Source organism: Oryctolagus cuniculus, chromosome 13, assembly GCF_964237555.1.
Source record: "Oryctolagus cuniculus chromosome 13, mOryCun1.1, whole genome shotgun sequence".
In the NCBI taxonomy this organism is placed as follows: domain Eukaryota; kingdom Metazoa; phylum Chordata; class Mammalia; order Lagomorpha; family Leporidae; genus Oryctolagus; species Oryctolagus cuniculus.
The window spans coordinates 38,176,508-38,197,386 of record NC_091444.1 but is presented as its reverse complement, the minus strand read 5'-3'; the positions used below and the strand labels follow the sequence as shown (position 1 = coordinate 38,197,386).

At 41.7% G+C, this 20,879-nt stretch overlaps 1 protein-coding gene and 1 pseudogene across 1 annotated transcript; one reads left to right on the top strand and one right to left on the bottom strand.

Moving 5' to 3' along the window:
* Window positions 1–642: 642 nt before the first annotated feature.
* Window positions 643–14,916, bottom strand: LOC127485647 (DNA-dependent metalloprotease SPRTN-like; annotated as a pseudogene).
* Window positions 14,917–15,353: 437 nt separating this feature from the next.
* LOC127483432 (exocyst complex component 8-like) lies at window positions 15,354–20,358 on the top strand. The gene is given in 6 exon segments (XM_051820595.2): window positions 15,354–15,402; window positions 15,405–15,744; window positions 15,746–16,001; window positions 16,004–16,937; window positions 16,940–17,098; window positions 17,101–20,358. Coding segments are annotated over 6 exon segments (2,142 nt in total). The 5' UTR covers window positions 15,354–15,371; the 3' UTR covers window positions 17,523–20,358.
* Window positions 20,359–20,879: the final 521 nt, after the last annotated feature.

The following is a 20,879-nucleotide window of genomic DNA, read 5'->3' as shown; positions in this document are numbered from 1 at the left end:
AGCTGTACTTTGGAAATTTATATTTACTAAATAAAAGTTTTAAAAAAAGTTTCAGTTCCTTTATTCAAGCCATCAAATGACCAATTCTATAATTTGAGCCTCGTCCACTTTATGAGGTCATTTTTACTTTATCTCTTACGTCCATTTACTTCTCATAGACTGTATCTTCAACCATACACTGAAACACTCACTTTATGGGGGTTACCTTTAGAGACAGACTGCTTTGTACTTGTTATACTGTTCTTATGGATGTGTCTTTGAAACTAGTGTTGTTTTCTAATCTGTGGGGCAGCATCACCCTAAAAATGTTGAAGAGCATATGAATACATTACCTATTTATTGATGAAGCTTTTCACATTATCAAAAATGTTCTCACAATTTCCTATTAGAAACTAAAAACTCCATGCGCTAAGGCAGACATTAAGAGATGGACTCACTAAAATTATTCTTGTGAGATTTTCCTGAAGATGTTCAATTGTGCCCTCTTGTTTTTTGATTATTTCCTTTAACCTGGAATTTTCACATTCAGGCCTAAGATGTAATTTAAAAATTGTTATTCTCACATCAACCTAAAGAGACACATAACTGAATAATCACCAAAATATTACAAGCAAAGTTCATAAAAATTTAACAAGCAAATGATTGGTGACAGTGTATCAGTTTTAATGTGTTTAATGGGTAATGTACCATATTTAAATATGTTTATAAAAGTGTACATTTAATACAACTTAAAGCTGAACATTTTCCTCACTTTGCATAGATGTATTTAGGATCAAAACTGCTCTATATATCATAGTTTATATCTTATATGGTTTATAAAGACTCATTATTTTGCATGGTACTTTGAATTGCAGATTGTCAGATGTTCTTTTGAGTTTTCAGCACTGTTTTCAAATTCTGGTGTCGTGCTTCTGCTTCTTGGAACTAAAATGAAGAAATAAAGAACCACAAACTTTATTAGTACCTTTTAAAAATCATTTCATCATCTGGTTTTACAATGAAATTGTATTAGAGCACAGTACCACCTCATCATTTGCACTTGTTCATTACTATGTTCCTATTGTAATGGTAGAGATGAGTTCTTGAAACAGGGATTATGTGCCTCACATGCGAAACGCTACTATCTGCTCTAGATTTATTACTACAGATTTCATGCTCCAGTAACACTTCATAGAGAGGTGGCCTGCCAATGAAACTGGTCCCAAACACATTCCACACCAAGTCTTTGCTTTCGCCATTGAAAATGGAATCCAATGGGGAACATGATGACCAAAACACATCCTCAGTACTGCACGAAACTTTCATTAATTACAGTAAGTGACAGCATTATTTTACCCACTTACAAGTTAAAGATTACTGCCTCTTGGTTCTACATCATGGGCAATGAGGCTAAAATACAACACACAGAGGATTCCTAGATTGAGCTGCAAACATCTTATGTGACCACCAGAGACAGGTGAAAGCCACACCTACAAATACTGGAGTCTACGGTTAAATCAAGTTTCTCCAATCAGTTTATTCCTGTGCTTCTTTAGCAAGTAATCTGAGGGTACAGTAAGGTTATTACAATTTTCCCTATGAGAATTGCTACAGGCAGAACATAAAGGCCTATGGGATTTTAAATCTCACTGTTGGCTATATATTAAAGGAATGTACATTTAGATTCTTCTCCTCAGTGAATAACATGAATATTTGATAGATAAATTCTCTACTGGAATCAAATGTTTTAATTCTGTATTCATTTGCATAAAAGTCATTTAGAGTATTAGAGTTATCCTGAAGCTTTATTCATAATGCTTATGTTAATGTCTTAAAGAAAAAAATATTTGTTATGGTATAGTGGGTTTAATTTTATCCTAACAACTGTGAAACTAAAATATTTTACTAGGAAAGTTGAGGGAAAGACGACAGGCAGAATAGATCATGTCCTCCAAGAAAAAATTACATTCAGAGATTATCTGCCATGAAAATAAACAAATGTAGTATTAAGGGCTAAATTATTCTGCACAAACTAGATGACAAGCACAGAAAAGAGTGAGGACTCTTGAGATTCAAGTTTCACAAGAGGAAAAGCCTACTGACAAAAGGGAAACTTTGTGCTTTGAAAAAAAGAGGTTAGATGATCAGAAACTAAACAGAAAGAGCAGCAAGAAAAAAGTTGGAAAGATTGGGAAAGAGACAGAGCTCTCCCATCTAGTCCCTCACTCTTCAAGTGTCTGCAACAGCCAGGACTGGGTCAGACTGAAGCTAGAAGCCAAGAACTCAGTCTTCCCATGTAGGTGACAAGTACCCAGACACTTCTGCCATCACCTGATGTCTCCCAGGACACACACTGCCAGGAAAGCTGGAATCGGAAATGGTTCCAGAATTCAAACAGGCACTGTAACACAGGAAACAGACATCCCAAGAACAGACTTGACTCCCAGACCAAATGTGCGCCCCCAAGAAAGCTTTTAGCATGGGCAAATGACACCCAAAGGCTGTTAGAAAGCCTAAAGCTACTGTCAGGTGATCTTCCAAAGCTAAAGGAAAACTCCCTTGTATTTTTCTGCATATCTTCCTTTCTCTTCATTTAGCATATTATAACAATTATGACTAGCTTTTCTCTCCAATCTCTTCATTTGTAAAGCCTACCTGATGTTAGGTCCTTATTTCATAATACAAGAGTACAGGCCAAAAGCAATCATTTTATACTGGCTAATATCTATCTGGTTAGTAACAATTCATGTCAAGAGAAATAAATAGGAAACGACAACAGCAACAACCAAGAAAAAAAAAAGACCTTGATAATCTTAAAATGTTCTCCTCACACTAGTCACATAAAAAGATTTAAAGAAACTCAAACTGTGACAACAAGAAAAATCCTCCACACTGTAAATCATCTAAGACAAAAATATTTCAAATACACTTAAAAGTATTTTGGAATGCATTGGTAATTATTCCTTTTAATAAAATCAAGGTAAGAGTTTTCATTGGAAAGACAATAAACAAACAAACAAATAAACCAACCAACCAACCAAGCAACCGCCGGGCTAGATTTTGTCCCAGCAAGAAGACAGGAGCACCCAACCACTGTCCCAGGGTGCAGCCCACTGTGTGTGTGCTGGGTGCTGTTTCCTGCCAGACACTAGGGTTGCAACTTGAAATGGAGGTTCACGCCTGCCACAACCTGTAGCCAGTCTCAGCAGCACCCACATAACAAAGCCAGCTAAACACTGCGGGCCACAACCTCCAGGCCAGAGTCATGGTACCTGTACTCCTGTTTCTGCTAACAGCATCTGAATGGAAACATCTTCAGAAATTTTTAAAATTTGCTATCTAATATGCCTTCCTAGATAACACCTATACCTGTGCATTTAATTCTTGTAATTGGCCTTTTTCAAACCTGTGATAAACAATCTAAACACTCATCCAAAGTGAGGTAGAAATGAGAAACCGGCCGGCGCCGCGGCTCACTAGGCTAATCCTCCGCCTAGCGGCGCCGGCACACCGGGTTCTAGTCCCGGTCGGGGCGCCGGATTCTGTCCCGGTCGCCCCTCTTCCAGGCCAGCCCTCTGCTGTGGCCAGGGAGTGCAGTGGAGGATGGCCCAGGTGCTTGGGCCCTGCACCCCATGGGAGACCAGGAAAAGCACCTGGCTCCTGGCTCCTGCCATCGGATCGGCGCGGTGCGCCGGCCGCAGCGCGCCGGCCGCGGCGGCCATTGGAGGGTGAACCAACGGCAAAGGAAGACCTTTCTCTCTGTCTCTCTCTCTCACTGTCCACTCTGCCTGTCAAAAATAAAAAAAAAAAAAAAAAAAAAAAAAAGAAATGAGAAACCGATTAGGTACGGTCTCAGGATACAAAATAATTATACAAAAAGCATTTTTATGCACCAATAATGATATTGGTGAAAGAGAAATCAAGAAAGAAATACCTTTCAGAAAGCTACAAAAAGTTAAACATTTAGTAACAAATATAACCAAAAGTGAATGGTCCCGACAGTAAAAAAAAAAAAAAAACAAAAAAAATTACTAAACACTAATCATAAGCCATCAAGGAAACAGAAAATGAAAAAAAATCTCTTTTTCAGGGATTAGAATATCATCAAAATGTGCATATTAAAGTAATCTACAGAATATAATTCCTACCAAAATACTGATACAATTACCATCACAATACCTGATTTGAAAGTATAGTGAAAATCCATGGTAATTAAAACAACATGGGACAGGCTAAAGAAAACAAAAAACAAAACACATAGATCAATGGAACAGAATAGGGCACCTAGAAACCAATCTACATACACACAGCCAACTAGATTTTCACTAACATGTTTACAGCCTACATTACTATAAGGGTAGTTGTTTCAATAAGTGGTGATGGAATAAAAATGTGGAAGGAACTGGATTCCTACTTCTCATTCTATGAGAGTCTGTTAATGCAGACTCTGCTGCCTGGGAGACAACAGTAATAGTTTAATTGGGTTCCTGCAACCCACGTGGGAAACCTGGATTGAGTACCAGGCTCCAGGCTGTGGCTTGGCCCAGCCCTGGCTGTTATAGGCATTTAGGGAGTGAACCATTGACAACAACTCTATTTGTCTCTCTGCATTTCAAATAAATAAATTAGTTAAATTTTTTTTAAATGTTGACCTATAGGAAGTCAGAGGTCTCAGGGACACTGCTGCTCTGCTGCCCTTCTACCACGTAAGGTAGACAAAACAATCAGCATCTTCTACTCTAGGACTTTCATTCACTGCTGCAAATCCTCAAACACAAGATTTGTTTCTTGCTATACCCACATTTTAAATTAAATCTCAGGAGCTACTGAATTAATAGCTACTAAATATCATAAGTACATAGGGCTTTACACACCGTTATATTGGCTCCAGTCAGGTGGTTGATGCGATTCATATGTTTACAAAACTCTGAACCATGTCCTTCCCAGTCTTTATCATTATTAGTCACAAATAAATAGGCGTGTATCATTTCATGCAAGAGGGTCTGAAACAGAAAACAATCAAATCAAATTGCTATGGAACATTTTGATCACAGGCTGATACTGATAAAAATCATGAACCACCTTTCAAGAGAACTTATGTAAGCACACATTCAAAATTTTTGCACGTAACATCTGAAGCTTGGTAGCTCCCAGGTTAAGAACTCCTTTGTCCAGGAAGGTTTCTAATAATCAAAATCCAGAAGATAATACAAATGAATTCTACAACAAAAACTTTATAATTCTGATAGGAAAAAATTTATTAAGTAGTATGGAAAGAGAAACTCAGAAAAATATAGATGCAATTCATACCATAGGTTATTAATTACTCATATTATAAAGGGTTCCTAATGAGAAAAGAGAAATAACACTTCCATTTTAAAATGGACAGAGTTCAACAGAGTTCACGAGGTATAAGTGATCCATAAACATATGAAAACCTGCTCAACTTCATTTATAAGAGAAATGTGAATCAACAGTATATTAGGATACTATTTCTTGCTTATCAAGATTGACAAAACTCCTGAAGTTTGACATTGTTAGTAAAGCTAAGAGAAAATAAACTTCACCATACATTGCTGGCAAAGTGTGAAATGGTACACCCTCTGTGGAGAATTTGGTGGTATCTAACAAAATTACAAATTCATTTATCCTTTGAGCCAGCAATACCCAGACTAGCATGAAAGGTCATATATGCAAAGCATATTTTTTTGTGGCACTGTTTATAATGGCAAAAGATTAGAAATAACTCAAGTGTTTAGCAATAGAAGCTCGGTTGAATGCACTATAGTACATCTACAAGATGGAATTCTACACAGCTAAAAAAAAAAAAGAAAAAAAAGTTCTAGGAGATTATTTGGAGGAAGTTCCATAGTTCAGGAAAAAGATAAAGTACAGGGGCTGGCGTTTTGGTGTAGTGGGTAAAGCCACCGCCTGTGATGCCAGTATTCTATACAGACACCAGTTGGTGTCCTGGCTGCTTGACTTTTGATCCAGCTCCCTGATAATGTCCCTGGGAAAGCAGCAGAAGATAGTCCAAATGCTAGGGCCCCTTTATCCACATGGTAGCCCAGAAGAAGCTCCTGGCTTCGGATTAGCCCAGCTCCAGCTGTTGTGACCATTTGGAGAGTGAAATAGTAAATGGAAGATGTATATTTGTGTGAGTGTGTGCGTGTGTCCTTCTATCTTTCTATAACTCTGCCTTTCAAATAAATAAATCTTTAAAAAATATATTGTGTGGGGGCCGGTACTGTGGCATAGTGGGTAAAGCCACCGTCTGCAGTGTCAGCATAACATAAGGGTGCTGGTTCCAGTCCCAGCTGCTGTTCTACTTCTGATCCAGCTCTCTGCTATGGCCTGGGAAAGCAGTAGTAGATGGCCCAAGTCCTTGGGCTCCTGCACCTGCATGGGAGACCTGGAAGAAGCTCCTGGTTCCTGGCTTCAGATCAGCACAGTTCCCGGCAACAACTTCTCTCTGAGGAGAGAACCAGCAGACGGAAGATCTCTCTCTCTCTCTCTTTCAAATAAATTAATAAATCTTTATATTTATATATATAATATATATAATATATATGTATGTATGTGTATATGTATTAATATATATGTATGTGTATATACATACATACATATGTATACTATATACTATATATACACATACATACATATATATGTATACTATATACTATATATACACATACATATATATTATATATATAGTGTGGTAGAGGGGAATAGTAAATGAATGGAAGTATTTGTAAAACAGAAAAATGAAAGAAAAAGTTAAGGAACTAATGACAGTTTCTATAGTAGGCAGGGAGCTCAGGACAGAGAAGGACAAGCATAGAACAAGATTCTAGTCTTAGGGTTTCAATTCAATAGGCTAATCCTCCACCTAGCGGCGCCGGCACACCTGCACACCGGGTTCTAGTCCCAGTCGGGGCGCCGGATTCTGTCCCGGTTGCCCCTCTTCCAGGCCAGCCCTCTGCTGTGGCCAGGGAGTGCAGTGGAGGATGGCCCAAGTGCTTGGGCCCTGCACCCCATGGGAGACCAGGATAAGCACCTGGCTCCTGCCATCGGATCAGCGAGGTGCGCCGGCTGCAGCGCGCCAGCTGTGGTGGCCATTGGAGGGTAAACCAACGGCAAAGGAAGACCTTTCTCTGTCTCTCTCTCCCACTGTCCACTCTGCCTGTCAAAATTAATTAATTAATTAAAAAAAAGAAATTATGGGACATGTACTCTATAGAATACTATACAGCAGTCAAAAACAATGAAATCTGGTCATTTGCAACAAAATGGAGGAATCTGGAACACATCATGCTGAGTGAAATAAGCCAGTCCCAAAGGGACAAATATCATATGTTCTCCCTGATCAGTGACAACTAACCGAGCACCAAAAAGGAAACCTGTTAAAGTGAAAGAGACACTATGAGAAACAGTGACTTGATCAGCCCTTCCCCTGACTGTTGATGAACAACTTAATACTTTATCCCTCTTAGTATTTTTTTTTACTGTTCTACTTAATACTATTGGTTGAATTCTGTAATTAATACACAGTTATTCTGAAGTGTTGAAACGTAACTGAAAAGTGATCCCTGTTAAATATAAGAGTGGGAATAAGAGAGGGAAGGGATGTACAATTTGGGACATGCTCAAGCTGACTTGCCCCAAACGGTAGAGTTAGAAACATACCAGGGGATTCCAATTCAATCCCATCAAGGTGGCATGTACTAATGCCATTTCACTAGTCCAAGTGATTAATTTCTGTTCACAATTGATCATAATGATAGGACTAAGAATCAAAGGGATCACATAAACAAGACTAGTGTCTGAAAATACTAACCGATAGAACAAAAAAGGGAGAGAACGATCCAACATGGGAAGCGGGATACACAGCAGACTCATAGATGACGGATGTCCTAAACAGCACTCTGGCCTCAGAATCAGCCCTTAAGGCATGCGGATCCGGCTGAAAAGCCCATGAGAGCATTTTAGGCATGCAAAGCCAAGACGTTCTGGCAAACAACAACAACAACAACAACAACAACAAAACCAAAAAAAAACAAAACCTAAATGCAAGATCTCTGAGAGTGAGATCCCAGTGGAAAGAACAGGTCATCAAAAAAGGAGGTACCTTTCTCTGAAGGGTGGAGAGAACTTCCACTTTGACTATGACCTTGTCTAAATATGATAAGAGTTGGTGAACTCAAAAGGCTTCCATAGCCTTGACAACTCATGACTGGAGCCTAGGGAGATTACTGATGCCATAAACAAGAGTGTCAATTTGTTAAGTCAACAACAGGAATCACTGTGCACTTACTCCTCATGTAGGATATCTGTCCTTAATGTGCTGTACATTGTGATTTAATGCTATAACTAGTACTCAAACAGCATTTTTCACTTTGTGTTTCTATGTTGGTGCAAACTGTTGAAATCTTTACTTAATATATACTAAACTGATCCTCTGTATATAAAGAGAATTGAAAATGAATCTTGATGTGAATGGAAGGGGAGAGGGAGCGGGACAGTGGAGGGTTGCAGGTGGGAGGTAAGTTATGGGGGGGAAAGCCATTGTAATCCATAAGCTGTACTTTGGAAATTTATATTCATTAAATAAAAGTTAAAAAAAACCACTAAGAATACTGTAATAAAATTATTGCCTATTTAAAACTTTTCATTTTTCTGTTTTACAAGTATTTCATTGACTAAAATTTTGAAAAGTTATTTAAATTATAAGAAGCACCCTAAACTTGTCTCAATTATATCTAAAGGAAAATTCATCAAAATTTTATTCTTAAAATTTAATAATTTACTGCAAATCGCCTTACATCTTTAAAAAAACAATAGTGGGTGTTAATTTTTGTGTACTATCATCAGAACTAACAATATGCTGTTACCTTAATACAGTTCCTAATGTCAGACTATCCCTGCTTCTTAAAAGAACATTTTAATTTAGAATGACTTTATTAAAATATAATGTATGAAAAAAATTAACTGTATTTCTTAAAAAGAACTTTATTTCTCAAGTAAATAACATTCTATTCAAAAGATTCGTACTCAACAAAGGCCATTCTACATTTTAAAACTTTCCCAACCTTTTAAAATACCGACAATCTTCTTATAAAGGAGAAACAAATTTAGGCTGCTAATTTTGGGTTCAATTAAACAATAAACACATTTTAAAACCATACATGACACCATACAAAATATTTTTAACTTTATATACCTACTGCTTTCCACATTTAGCTAGATTCAAGCTCTATAGCATGGTCCCAACATACTTGTTTCCCATTAGTGTTCTATCTGGTCAAAGGCAACAATTTCTGGTCCTAAATATGTCACAAGTTCTCTTTTGTTCATAAAACTCCCTTACATTCTGCCAAGAGTAGTCTACCATCTCTTCTTGTCCATAGTCCATCTGTTCTTTAAGGCTCAGCTCTCCAGATTTTAATGAGCAGTAGTAATAGCTATAAGGCAGTATTGATGAGGCTGAGTGATACAGGGGACAGAATAAGACCGTTAGAGCCAGGGACTAGAGTCTAAACCAAGGATCTATTATTTATTAAGAATGAGACATGGGAAAAGTTCCTACCTGCTCTAAGGTAATGACTACAATTAATCTAGTTCAAAGTCAGGCACACAAAAGGTGCTGAAGAGTGAGTAGTAAGAGTGGTGGTAGTACTAATAAAATCTACATTTATAAATCTTGATTTCTTTTCCTTTTCTGAATCCCATTCATTATGATTCAATTAACTATTTTCAATACATTCTTCCTCTGTGCTTGACCAGGCTGATACTACGGCTTTCTGCCAACAGGAAATGCTCCCGACAGGACTATCACCCATTTCTAAGCCTCCCATTCAGTAGTTCATATGTTTAATCCTTTATACAATACACATTTATCACAGATAGTCTTCCAATTAGGGCTCCTGATAAGGCTGATTTGGTTAATAATGCTGTTCAAATTTTTGGTTTGTTTTATGTGTACTATTTTTTCTGCTTATTGAATTACTGAAATAGTTGTGTTTTTGCATCTCCAAATTTATGTTTCAAAGAATTTAAAACTATACTACCTTTCACAGTCATGTTTTTGTTTAATAGACTATCATCATTATAAAATGTCCCCTGTAAAACTTGTGTCCTTGAGGTTTTTTTAGTCTGATTTTTTTTTTAATATTTATTTTATTTGAAAGTCAGAGTTACAGAAAGAGAGGAAGAAATGGAGAGAGAGAGAGATCTCCCATCTACTGGTTCACTCCCCAGATGGCCACAAAAAGCCAGGGCTGGGCCAGACCAAAGTCAGCAGCCAGGAGCTTCTTCTAGGTCTCCCACATGGATAGCAAAGGCTTAAGCATTTGGCTATCTTCCCCTGCTTTTCCAAGGCCACTAGCACGGAGCTGGATTGGAAGTGGATCAGCCAGAACATGAACCGACGCTCATATGGGATGCTGGCATCATAGGTAGAGGCTTTACCTGCTATGCCACAACACCAGTCCCTTTTTAGACAGATATGAATATAGCCATAATAGCTTTCTGTTGCAAAATGTCTGGATGACATAATTTTCCATTCTCTTAACATGTGTACATCTTTACTATAATTACACCTCTTTTAATTTTTTTTTTTTTTTGACAGGCAGAGTGGACAGTGAGAGAGAGAAACAGAGAGGTCTTCCTTTTGCCATTGGTTCACCCTCCAATGGCCGCCGCAGCCAGCGTGCTGCGGCCGGCGTACTGCGCTGATCCAAAGCCAGGAGCCAGGTACTTATCCTGGTCTCCCATGGGGTACAGGGCCCAAGGACTTGGGCCATCCTCCACTGCACTCCCTGGCCACAGCAAAGAGCTGGCCTGGAAGAGGGGCAACCAGGACAGAATCCGGCGCCCCGACCGGGACTAGAACCCGGTGTGCCGGTGCTGCAAGGCGGAGGATTAGCCTAATGAGCCGAGGCGCTGGCCACACCTTTTTTAATCTAATATAGATTGAGTACCCCTTATCTGGAATGCTTGTGACCAGAACTATTTTGGATATTTTCACTTACATAATGAGACATCATGGGGATAGTACCCAAGTCTAAACATAAAATTAATTTATGTCTCATATATACCTTATGACATATAGCTTGAAGGTAATTTTGCATGCTGTTTTTACAGTACTTGAGTTTCTGCTGTGACATGAAGTCAGGTGTGGAATTTTCCGTTGTAGCATCATGCTGGTACTAAAAATGTCTTGGATTTTTAGAACATTTTGGATTTTCAGATTAGAGATGCTCAACCTTTCTTTTTTAAGATTTATTTATTTATTTGAAAGTCAGAGTTAGAGAGAGGGGTATTTTCAATCCGCTAGTTCACTCCCCAAATAGCCACAGTGGCCAGGGCTGGGCCAGGCTGAATGCAGGAGCCAGGAACTTCATCCAGGTCTCCCATATTCCATTGCTTTCCTAGGCCATTAGTAAGAAGCTGGATCGGAAGTAGGGCAGTCAGGACACGAACCAGAGCCCATATGGGATGCTGGTGCTGCAGGCGGAGACTTAACCCACTATGCCACAGCGACAGCCCTCAATCTTTTTGTTATTCCATATCTTTAACTGAAATGTTTAGCTTGCTTACATTTAGTCTAATAATGGATACTGTTTATGCCTACTTTCCTCTTTGTCATCTGGGCTTTGTTTTTTATTCCTCCTTTTTCATTAACCAAGTATTTCTGTTGTGCCATTTTATAGTTAGCAGTTACTTACTTTTTTTCACAAAATGTAATCAAAAAAGAAACACACAATACGCAATTTACCATATTAACCTTTTTATGTAACTAATTCAGTAGTGTTAAATACTTCCATACTGTGAAACCTATTACCTTTTACTATGCTTAAAAATAGCACCCTTCAGGATTTCCAGGCACGTTTATGTTTAACATATTTACCACTCCAGGCTCTTTTGTGTCGATTTCCCAAGGGATATCACTGCAGCAGGACAAATCCCACTGGGAGCACGCTGGGTGTCTGCCTAATCCAAACTAAGTTACGTTTAGTAGATGCCTAAAGTAAGCACAGTGGTCCTTCTGCTCTGTTTTGCTAGCAAGAGTGATTACAGCCCTAGATATGATGTGTGCCCTCCGGGTGACTTCAGCTGCCAACTCAGCAACATGGTGACTTAACAGAGGATAATGAAAATTTTTGTGTCTCAATGGGAAAACCTGGATTCTAGGTGGTTCTCTGCATCTAAATATGGAACTTAAACAAATTACTTAACGCCTCCAAACCTTCACTTCCTTATTTAAAATGAAGATGGGGTCAGCATTGCGGCACAGCAGGTAAACCTGCTGCCTGTGACACCAGCATTCCATAGCAGCACCAGTTTGAATCTCAACTGTTCCACTTCTGATCCAGCTCCCTGGTAAGGTACCTGGGAAAGCAGTGCAAGATGGTCCAAATGCTTGGGCCCCTGCCACCCATGTGGGACACCCAAATGGAGTTCCAAGTTTTGGACTTTGGACTAGCCCAGCATTGCCTGTTGCAGTCATTTAGGGAGTGACCCACCAGATGGAAGATCAATCAATCAATCAATCTCTCCTTCTCTCTCTCTCTGTAACTCTGCCTTTCAAAAAAAAAACTTTTTTAAAAATTGAAGATCACAACACATAACCCTATCATAAAGATTAAATAAGATATGAGATATTATACCTAAAAGCCTTTCTTAACTTTGAAGCACTGTAAAAGTAGAAGGTACTCATTATTATTTGCCCCATAATTCAAGTGCATACTATGAGAAAAATGTTTCTTTTAAATGTAGAAGTTAGTTCAAAGCAATCTAAATCAATGACAAGCATCTGTAAATTACTGAGCTAAGAATCAGGTTTACTGAAAGAATACCTCTACAAGATCCTTTCTTGGTCTCAACTTTAAAAGGGGTTTGCTAAGACGGATGGAACATATTCCACTACTTCCTTCATACCTGCATATCCCAGTATACCTGGAAAACAACCACCACAAAAATGGGTTACAGTTATCAAGCAAACATATACAAAAGAGAAACAAAACAAATTCTTATACATTCTTTTTTTAAATTTATTTTTAGTTTATTTTTTTATTTTCTGACAGGCAGAGTGGACAGTGAGAGAGAGAAACAGAGAGAAAGGTCTTCCTTTTGCCGTTGGTTCACCCTCCAATGGGCGCACCGCGCTGATCCGATGGCAGGAGCCAGGTACTTCTCCTGGTCTCTCATGGGGTGCAGGGCCCAAGCACCTGGGCCATCCTCCACTGCACTCCCGGGCCACAGCAGAGAGCTGGCCTGGAAGAGGGGCAGCCGGGACAGAATCCAGCGCCCCGACCGGGACTAGAACCCGGTGTCCCGGCGACGCAAGGCAGAAGATTGGCCTAGTGAGCCGCGGCGCCGGCCAATACATTCTTGAGAGTTAACAGAACTCTATTGGGAGACAGCTTTCTGGAAAGTATATCCTGTTTGTGAACAGACACTAGTGTTTCATGAAGAGCAATGGCTTCCCACACCATTGCAGGCTGCATGCAATAGCTCACTCAGGACAATCCTGTTCTATTCTAAGCCTCTTCCCCCCACAAACTATCATCAGTTTGTTGTGGTTAACAAGCAGATGTCCAGCAGCATATATGAAAGAGATTTGTACTTTAAACACGATTTTATATCACACCTTAATCTGTCTTACTGTAGGTTGTTTTGTATCAAATCAAAAACCACCATGGGGGGCAGGCACTGTGACACAGCAGGTTCAGCCCTGCTTCAGTGACCAGCTCCCTGCTAATGCCCCTGGGAGACAGCAGATGATGGCCCCACTACTTGAGTTTCTGTCACCTGTGTTGGAGACCAAGATAGAGTTCCTAGCTCTTGCATTCAATCTGGCCTACCCCGTCCCCACCACCAACCTCACCCCACCCTCTGTTGTGGATATTTAGGAAGACAACCAGCAAATGGAAAATCTCTGTTTTTCTCGGTCAAAAAAAGATGCATGGCAAAGTGGTAATTGAAACTTAACTCCGATAATGTGCAGATTATCAACTCAAATCAGCAGCTCTCAAACTTCATGTGTAGAGAGGAGATCCTTTTAGAAGCATCACCAAAGAGCTCCCGAGTCGAGAAATATGGGAACCTCAACTCCCTCCCCATTCCAAACACTAGCTCACCACACCAAGTGGTAGTTTGTTACCTTGGCCATCACGCAGCCTTCGGAAGTTTTTCTGCGTCCTCAGCTCCCTTTCTGGAAAGATCTGAGTGCTTCTCCCTCTTGTTTCCTAGAGCACTAGCATAGGAAAGTTAGAAACGTGTGACTTTCAAGTGGGGCGAGCTGTCTTTTTTCTTCTTCTCTTGGTCTTTTCCCCCCTCATTATGTTCTTTCTAATTCCAACCACAGTAGCGTGAGCCACATAGCGTTCTTAGCTGTTTGAACTGGGTAAGAAGGGAGAAACACATCAAGGGTCCAAAGCCAAACTCTCTGGTTTAACTCCCCTGGGACTGGCGAGCCCAAAAAAGAAGTCTTCGGGCAAGAAGTGCGGCCCCCTCCGCCTCGGTTTCCCCCGCGGAGCTCGGGACTCACAGGGTCATGCGCACGCTCCATTCACCTCCACGGCCTCCAGCTGGCCCCAGAAGAACCGGTCGTTGAACTGCACAAACAGGGCCTGCAAATCCGGCGTGGGTCCACCAACTCCCAGGACGCGTCTACCAGCGACAGGGGCTCCTGGGCGCCATCGCGCTCCGCAACCTGCAAGGTCCACTCCTCCTGAAGCTGAAGTGCCAAAACCAGGTCCTCATCCATCACTGCCAGGATCCCAGTCGGGATTCCCTGGCGTTAGGCTGACTCCCGACTCAGGCAGCAAAAACGTTTCAGAGGCTTCAAGCTCCTAGGATACCGGTTCTCGGGCTGCTCTCGGGGTCGCTCTGCCAATCTCGCCAGAACTCGGGGAAAACTGAACTGAGAACCGGAACCAGAACCGAGTTTGCTCCGAACGCCGACGGCAAGATTCTAGGGCTTAAACAAGAAACTTGCCATCACACCTCCGAAACTGGAGCAGAACCCGGGGCTCGGCCCCAGGACGGTTTCAGGAAGCTAGTTATCGCGTTTACGCTTCAGCAGGAACTTCAAACCCCAACCTCACGCTCTGCTCATGCGCAGTACTCAAGCCTTGCCCTCTCGCCTGCTCCACGCTTCCGCAATAACTCCTCCTGCGCGTGCGCTCTAGTTCGCGGGCGCTCCTGTGCAGTCTTAAGGTCTACGCTCAGCCGCTTGCGCAGGCGCAGTGTGAGCAGCTCAGACCCGGGTGCAGGCGTACTCGTCTTGCTCGTATCTTGCTTCTCTAAGCCCTGCACCTCGGCTGGAGTTGGGTGGGTCTCCACAGCGGTGGCAACAGTGACAGTGACTGCCTGAGACCCAGACGGAAATGGCGATGGCAATGGCGGGCAGTGGAGCGAGCCGCAGCTAGAATCAGGGGGCTTTGAGGCACGGCTGTACGTGAAGCAGCTCTCGCAGCAGCCGGACGGGGACCGGGACCTCCAGGAGCACCTGCAGCGCATCCAGGCTTTGGCGGAGGAGACAGCGCAAAACCTGAAACGCAGCGTCTACCAGAACTACCGGCAGTTCTTAGAGACGGCCCGCGAGATCTCCTACCTGGAGAGCGAGATGTACCAGCTCAGCCATCTCCTGACGGAACAGGAGAGCAGCCTGGAGAGCATCCCGCTCACCTTGCTGCCGGCCGCCGCCGCCGCCGCGGGGGCCGGCGCCGCCTCCGGCGGGGAGGAGGGGTCAGGTGGCGCGGGGCCGAGACCACCTCCGAGGCCAGGCCGGCTTTTTTCCCAGGCCCGGGGGCGCCTCGCGTGACAGTTCCGGCCCGGGCGAGGAAGGAAAGCAGCGCACTCTGACCACCCAGCTTGAAAAGGTGGAAGGCTGCAGGCACCTGCTGGAGACCCCGGGGCAGTACCTGGTGTACAACGGGGACCTGGTGGAATACGAAGCGGATCACATGGCCCAGCTGCAGCGGGTGCACGGCTTTCTCATGAACGACTGTCTGCTGGTGTGGCCACCTGGCTGCCCCAGCGGCGGGGGATGTATCGCTACAACGCTCTCTATCCCCTAGATGGCCTGGCCGTGGTCAATGTCAAGGACAACCCACCCATGAAGGACATGTTCAAGCTGCTGATGTTCCCCGAGAGTCGCATTTTTCAGGCAGAAAATGCCAAAATAAAACGAGAGTGGCTGGAGGTGCTGGAAGAAACCAAGAGGGCCCTCAGTGAAAAAAGACGAAGGGAACAGGAGGAAGCAGCGGCCCCTAGAGGACCTCCCCAAGTGACCTCCAAGGCCACGAACCCGTTTGAGGATGATGAAGAAGAGCCAGCTGTCCCCGAGGTAGAGGAAGAGAAGGTGGACTTATCGATGGAGTGGATCCAGGAGTTACCTGAAGACCTGGATGTGTGCATTGCTCAGAGGGACTTTGAGGGGGCCGTTGACCTGCTAGATAAATTGAATCATTACCTAGAAGACAAGCCCAGCCCACCTGTAAAAGAACTCAGGGCCAAGGTGGATGAGCGTGTCCGGCAGCTCACGGAGGTGCTGGTTTTTGAACTGTCCCCAGATCGTTCCTTGCGTGGTGGGCCCAAGGCTACTCGCAGGGCGGTTTCTCAGCTAATCCGGCTTGGCCAGTGCACAAAGGCTTTCGAGCTGTTTTTGAGAAACAGAGCGGCAGCCGTGCACACGGCCATCCGTCAGCTTCGCATTGAAGGTGCCACTTTACTCTATATTCATAAGCTGTGCCATGTCTTCTTTACGTGTCTTCTTGAGACTGCCAGAGAATTTGAGACAGATGTCGCCGGCACCGACAGTGGCTGCTACTCTGCCTTTGTGGTCTGGGCGAGATCAGCCATGGGCATGTTCGTAGATGCTTTCAGCAAGCAGGTGTTTGATAGCAAAGAGAGCCTGTCCACGGCGGCAGAGTGCGTCAAAGTGGCTAAGGAGTGGGTGATATTGGACTAGACCTCACCTTCATCATCCGTGCCCTTCTGGTGAAAGACATCCAAGGGGCCTTGCACAGTTACAAAGAAATCATCATTGAAGCCACCAAACATCGCAACTCGGAGGAGATGTGGAGGAGGATGAACTTGATGACTCCAGAGGCCCTGGCAAGCTCAAAGAAGAGATGAGAAGTTGCGGGGTGAGTAACTTTGAGCAGTATACAGGGGATGACTGCTGGGTGAACCTAAGTTACACAGTGGTCGCTTTCACCAAACAGACCGTGGGATTTTTGGAAGAGGCCTTAAAGCTGTATTTCCCAGAGCTGCACATGGTACTGTTGGAGAGCCTGGTGGAAATCATTCTGGTTGCCGTCCAGCATGTGAATTATAGCCTTCAGTGCGAGCCGGATCCAGAGAAGAAGGCTTTTATCCGACAGAATGCGTCCTTTCTACATGAAACGGTGCTCCCTGTGGTGGAGAAAAGGTTTGAAGAAGGTGTGAGGAAACCTGCCAAGCAACTCCAAGACCTGAGGAACGCATCTAGACTCATGCCGGTGAATCCTGAAAGTACAACATCAGTCGTCTGAGGCTGGAGTCTGTCCATACGTGTACAGATGATAGTGCTTATAGGTTATTTATATTTATATTGTTGATTAGCATATTCTGTATAGTCTCAAACACAGCTTACAAGTAAAAAGTGCCCTCAGAGATGCAAAATCAAAAGAAGAAAGGAAAAGAATGTGAAATTAAGCCCAAATAACAAAAATATCAGAATTGTTAAAACATATACTGACCTTTTAAATTATGCTAGTTCTCTAATGGGTTTATGATCGCACTACAGTTATTTCAGCTTCTCCTTTGAACCAAAATACACTTTCTCACAGTGTATCTTATTCAACACAGATAAATAATGTCTACAAATACATCAGTTTAAGTGTGTGTGAAAAGTTTCCCGGTTCACTAAACTGTACGTTTCTTAAAGGGTGCAGTACCATATAAAACACCCTGCCTCAGTACTTCCCCTTCTTGAAGTGTGATTGAACACTTTTTGGGGAAAAGAAAGGAGTTGGGAAAGTTGATTTTGGAGTAAACTCTAGTCAAAAGAATTCTTTCTCCATGATCTAGCTAGCTAGCTTGGGGACTCAGATACTGCAGTCCCTATATAAGAGGAAGCTTTTATACAGATTCAGACATTTCCAACAGAATTTGAATGGCTAATTATTTTCACTTGCTAATCTAGCAGTTCCATAGTTTTCCTATTGGAGTTGGGAACCTTTACTTGGAAATCTTTTTCTTTTTTGACAGGCAGAGTGGACAGTGAGAGAGAGACAGAGAGAAAGGTCTTCCTTTGCTGTTGGTTCACCTTCCAATGGCCACCGTGGCCAGCGCACAGCGCTGATCTAATGGCAGGAGCCAGGTGCTTATCCTGGTCTCCCATGAGGTGCAGGGCCCAAGGACTTGGGCCATCCTCCACTGCCTTTACTGGCCACAGCAGAGAGCTGGCCTGGAAGAGGGGCAACCAGGACAGAATCCGGTGCCCCAACTGGGACTAGAACCTGGTGTGCCGGCGCCGCAAGCGGAGCATTAGCCTAGTGAGCCGCGGCGCTGGCCTACTTAGAAATCTTAAAGATTGTGATAAATGTTTTTCGACACGTTTCTGAATTGTGTGAATTTCCAGCTGGAGCTTTTGTCTTTGTTATATTTAAAAATAATAATAATAAAACAGGAAACTTGATGATCCTGACTGCAGCCAGTGATTTTAGTTCCCTTTTCAATGTAGGTTATTAGGGGCTGTCTTCAAGCAAATGCAAAAAATTTTTCACTGAAATATTTAGATTTTAGGGATTGAGTAGCTGGGAAAGTAAAAAAGAAATCATAAGCAAATCTCAATAGTCTCACTGAGGAGGACGACTTTGAGCAGAGATTTGTTTTTGGTTTTGTATTTTTGTAACAAAGTGGAGAACCGAAGTGAGCCAGTGTGCCCAAAGGAAAGGGAAGAAGAGAATCTTTTATTTAAAAAAAACCAAACTCCTGGAATGCTCCGGGCTGTGTTTTTCTTGTTTTATTTTTTTACTTTCCTTCGTTGCTTTTGAAAGTGAATATAATGCTTACCTTAGATTGTTAGTAACACACAAATAAAAATAAAGAAATATGAGCTTCCCAAGAGTTCTAAATTATTGCTTTCATTCTGTATTAATTATAAGACATTCTTCATTCTTTGAGAGAAATTGTGCTTGCCAAGATTCATTTTTTTCCTAGTTGTGATTCTTGTCCTTAAGTGCCATTTTGGGTGCCAATGATTTCAAAAGGTCATTTCTTTTTCTTAATAAAAATGGTGTTAATAAGACTGTAAAAATTATGTAAAAGCTAAAGTAGATTCCAAATAGTGGCTCAAGGTTGTAAAACTCCTTGACTTGATTACTTATGCTAGACCAGCCTTTTATTTTCTTTTTGGCTGTGTTTAATTACAAGGTTGAAAATTATTAAAATGACAATTTTAATTTTTTTCATATAACTTTAGGATTTTCTAGATAACTACAACAATATCTCTGTGAACTAAATTATACTTTTTTAAGATCACTGGAAACTTGAATTTTGTAAAATTATGTTATTTGATTATTTTTACCATTTACACTTTATAGCATACTGTATAAAACTCAAGTATAAATACATGATGCTGGTCTGTGAAATGGTATTTCTGAAATCAAAATTCCTCTTAAGGCATTAAGTTGTAGAAACTTAAAGGTGTATGTAAACTCATATTTAAATGGCTTTGTCTTCATAGAACTGTCTACTTTTTGAAACTGGAAGTACAGAATTTTCTTATGTTAAAATGTATGTGTTTCTTAATCGGAGTTATAACTGAAGGAAGTATGCTTTTGCTGAATCAATTAGTGGGAAGTTGACTCAAGACCACCAGTGTTGTAATGTACCTTTGTGTCCAGAAAAAAAAATTACTATAATTGCAATATTCAAAGTGGACTGAGACCTTCTAATTCTTTTGTTTCATTACACTCCAAAACAAACTCTAAAAGTTGAATGCAGTTAAAAAATACTGTACATATTGAAATATACAGCTTTAGCATTGACTGCCTTTGTTTTGTCTGCTTCAAGCAGAACACTGTCACTGGAGCTTGGAATCACAGACTTGACTGAATTAATTGCTGTTTGGGAAAGCGTGCCCTGTGGAATTCAGTCTCTTTTTTGATTAAAGTCTCATTTCACTTAAGTGCTGAGGACTTTTTTAAAAATGCTACCTAAAGAAGTCAGCACTTGCTTTTTGCAACTTGATATCTAGGATTGGGAATTTGGGACTTGATGTGTAGGTTAAATTAGTATGTGTACATGTTGCTTTTGCTATGACATGAGGGAATCTGAAATGTTCTATAAAAATAAATTAAAATTTTTCTTAAACTGATAAAATTATTACAGTGAATATGTGTTTTTCCTCTTTAATCCAGAATAGTATTCTTTTATTAAATTTTATTTAAGTTATACAAGTTTCATATGGGAATAATATTCTTTTTTTTTTTTTTACTTGCAGAGTTAGATAGTGAGAGAGAGACAGAGAGAAAGGTCTTCCTTCCATTGGTTCACCGCCCAAATGGCCGCTACAGCTGGTGCACTGCACCGATCCGAAGCCAGGAGCCAGGTGCTCTCCTGGTCTCCCATGGGGTGCAGGGCCATCCTCCACTGCCTTCCCAGGCCACAGCAGAGAGCTGAACTGGAAGAGGAGCAACCGGGACAGAATCTGGTGCCCTGACAGGGACTAGAACCTGGGGTGCTGGCACCACAGGTGGAGGATTAGCCAAGTGAGCTGTGGCACCGGCCAGGAATAATATTCTTATGCTCTTACTACTGAACTGTTGAAGAACATAGTTTGTTTTTCATTTCTTTTATGTTTGTGGAGAGATTAGGCAGGAGTTGTTGGTTGATTTAAGAAA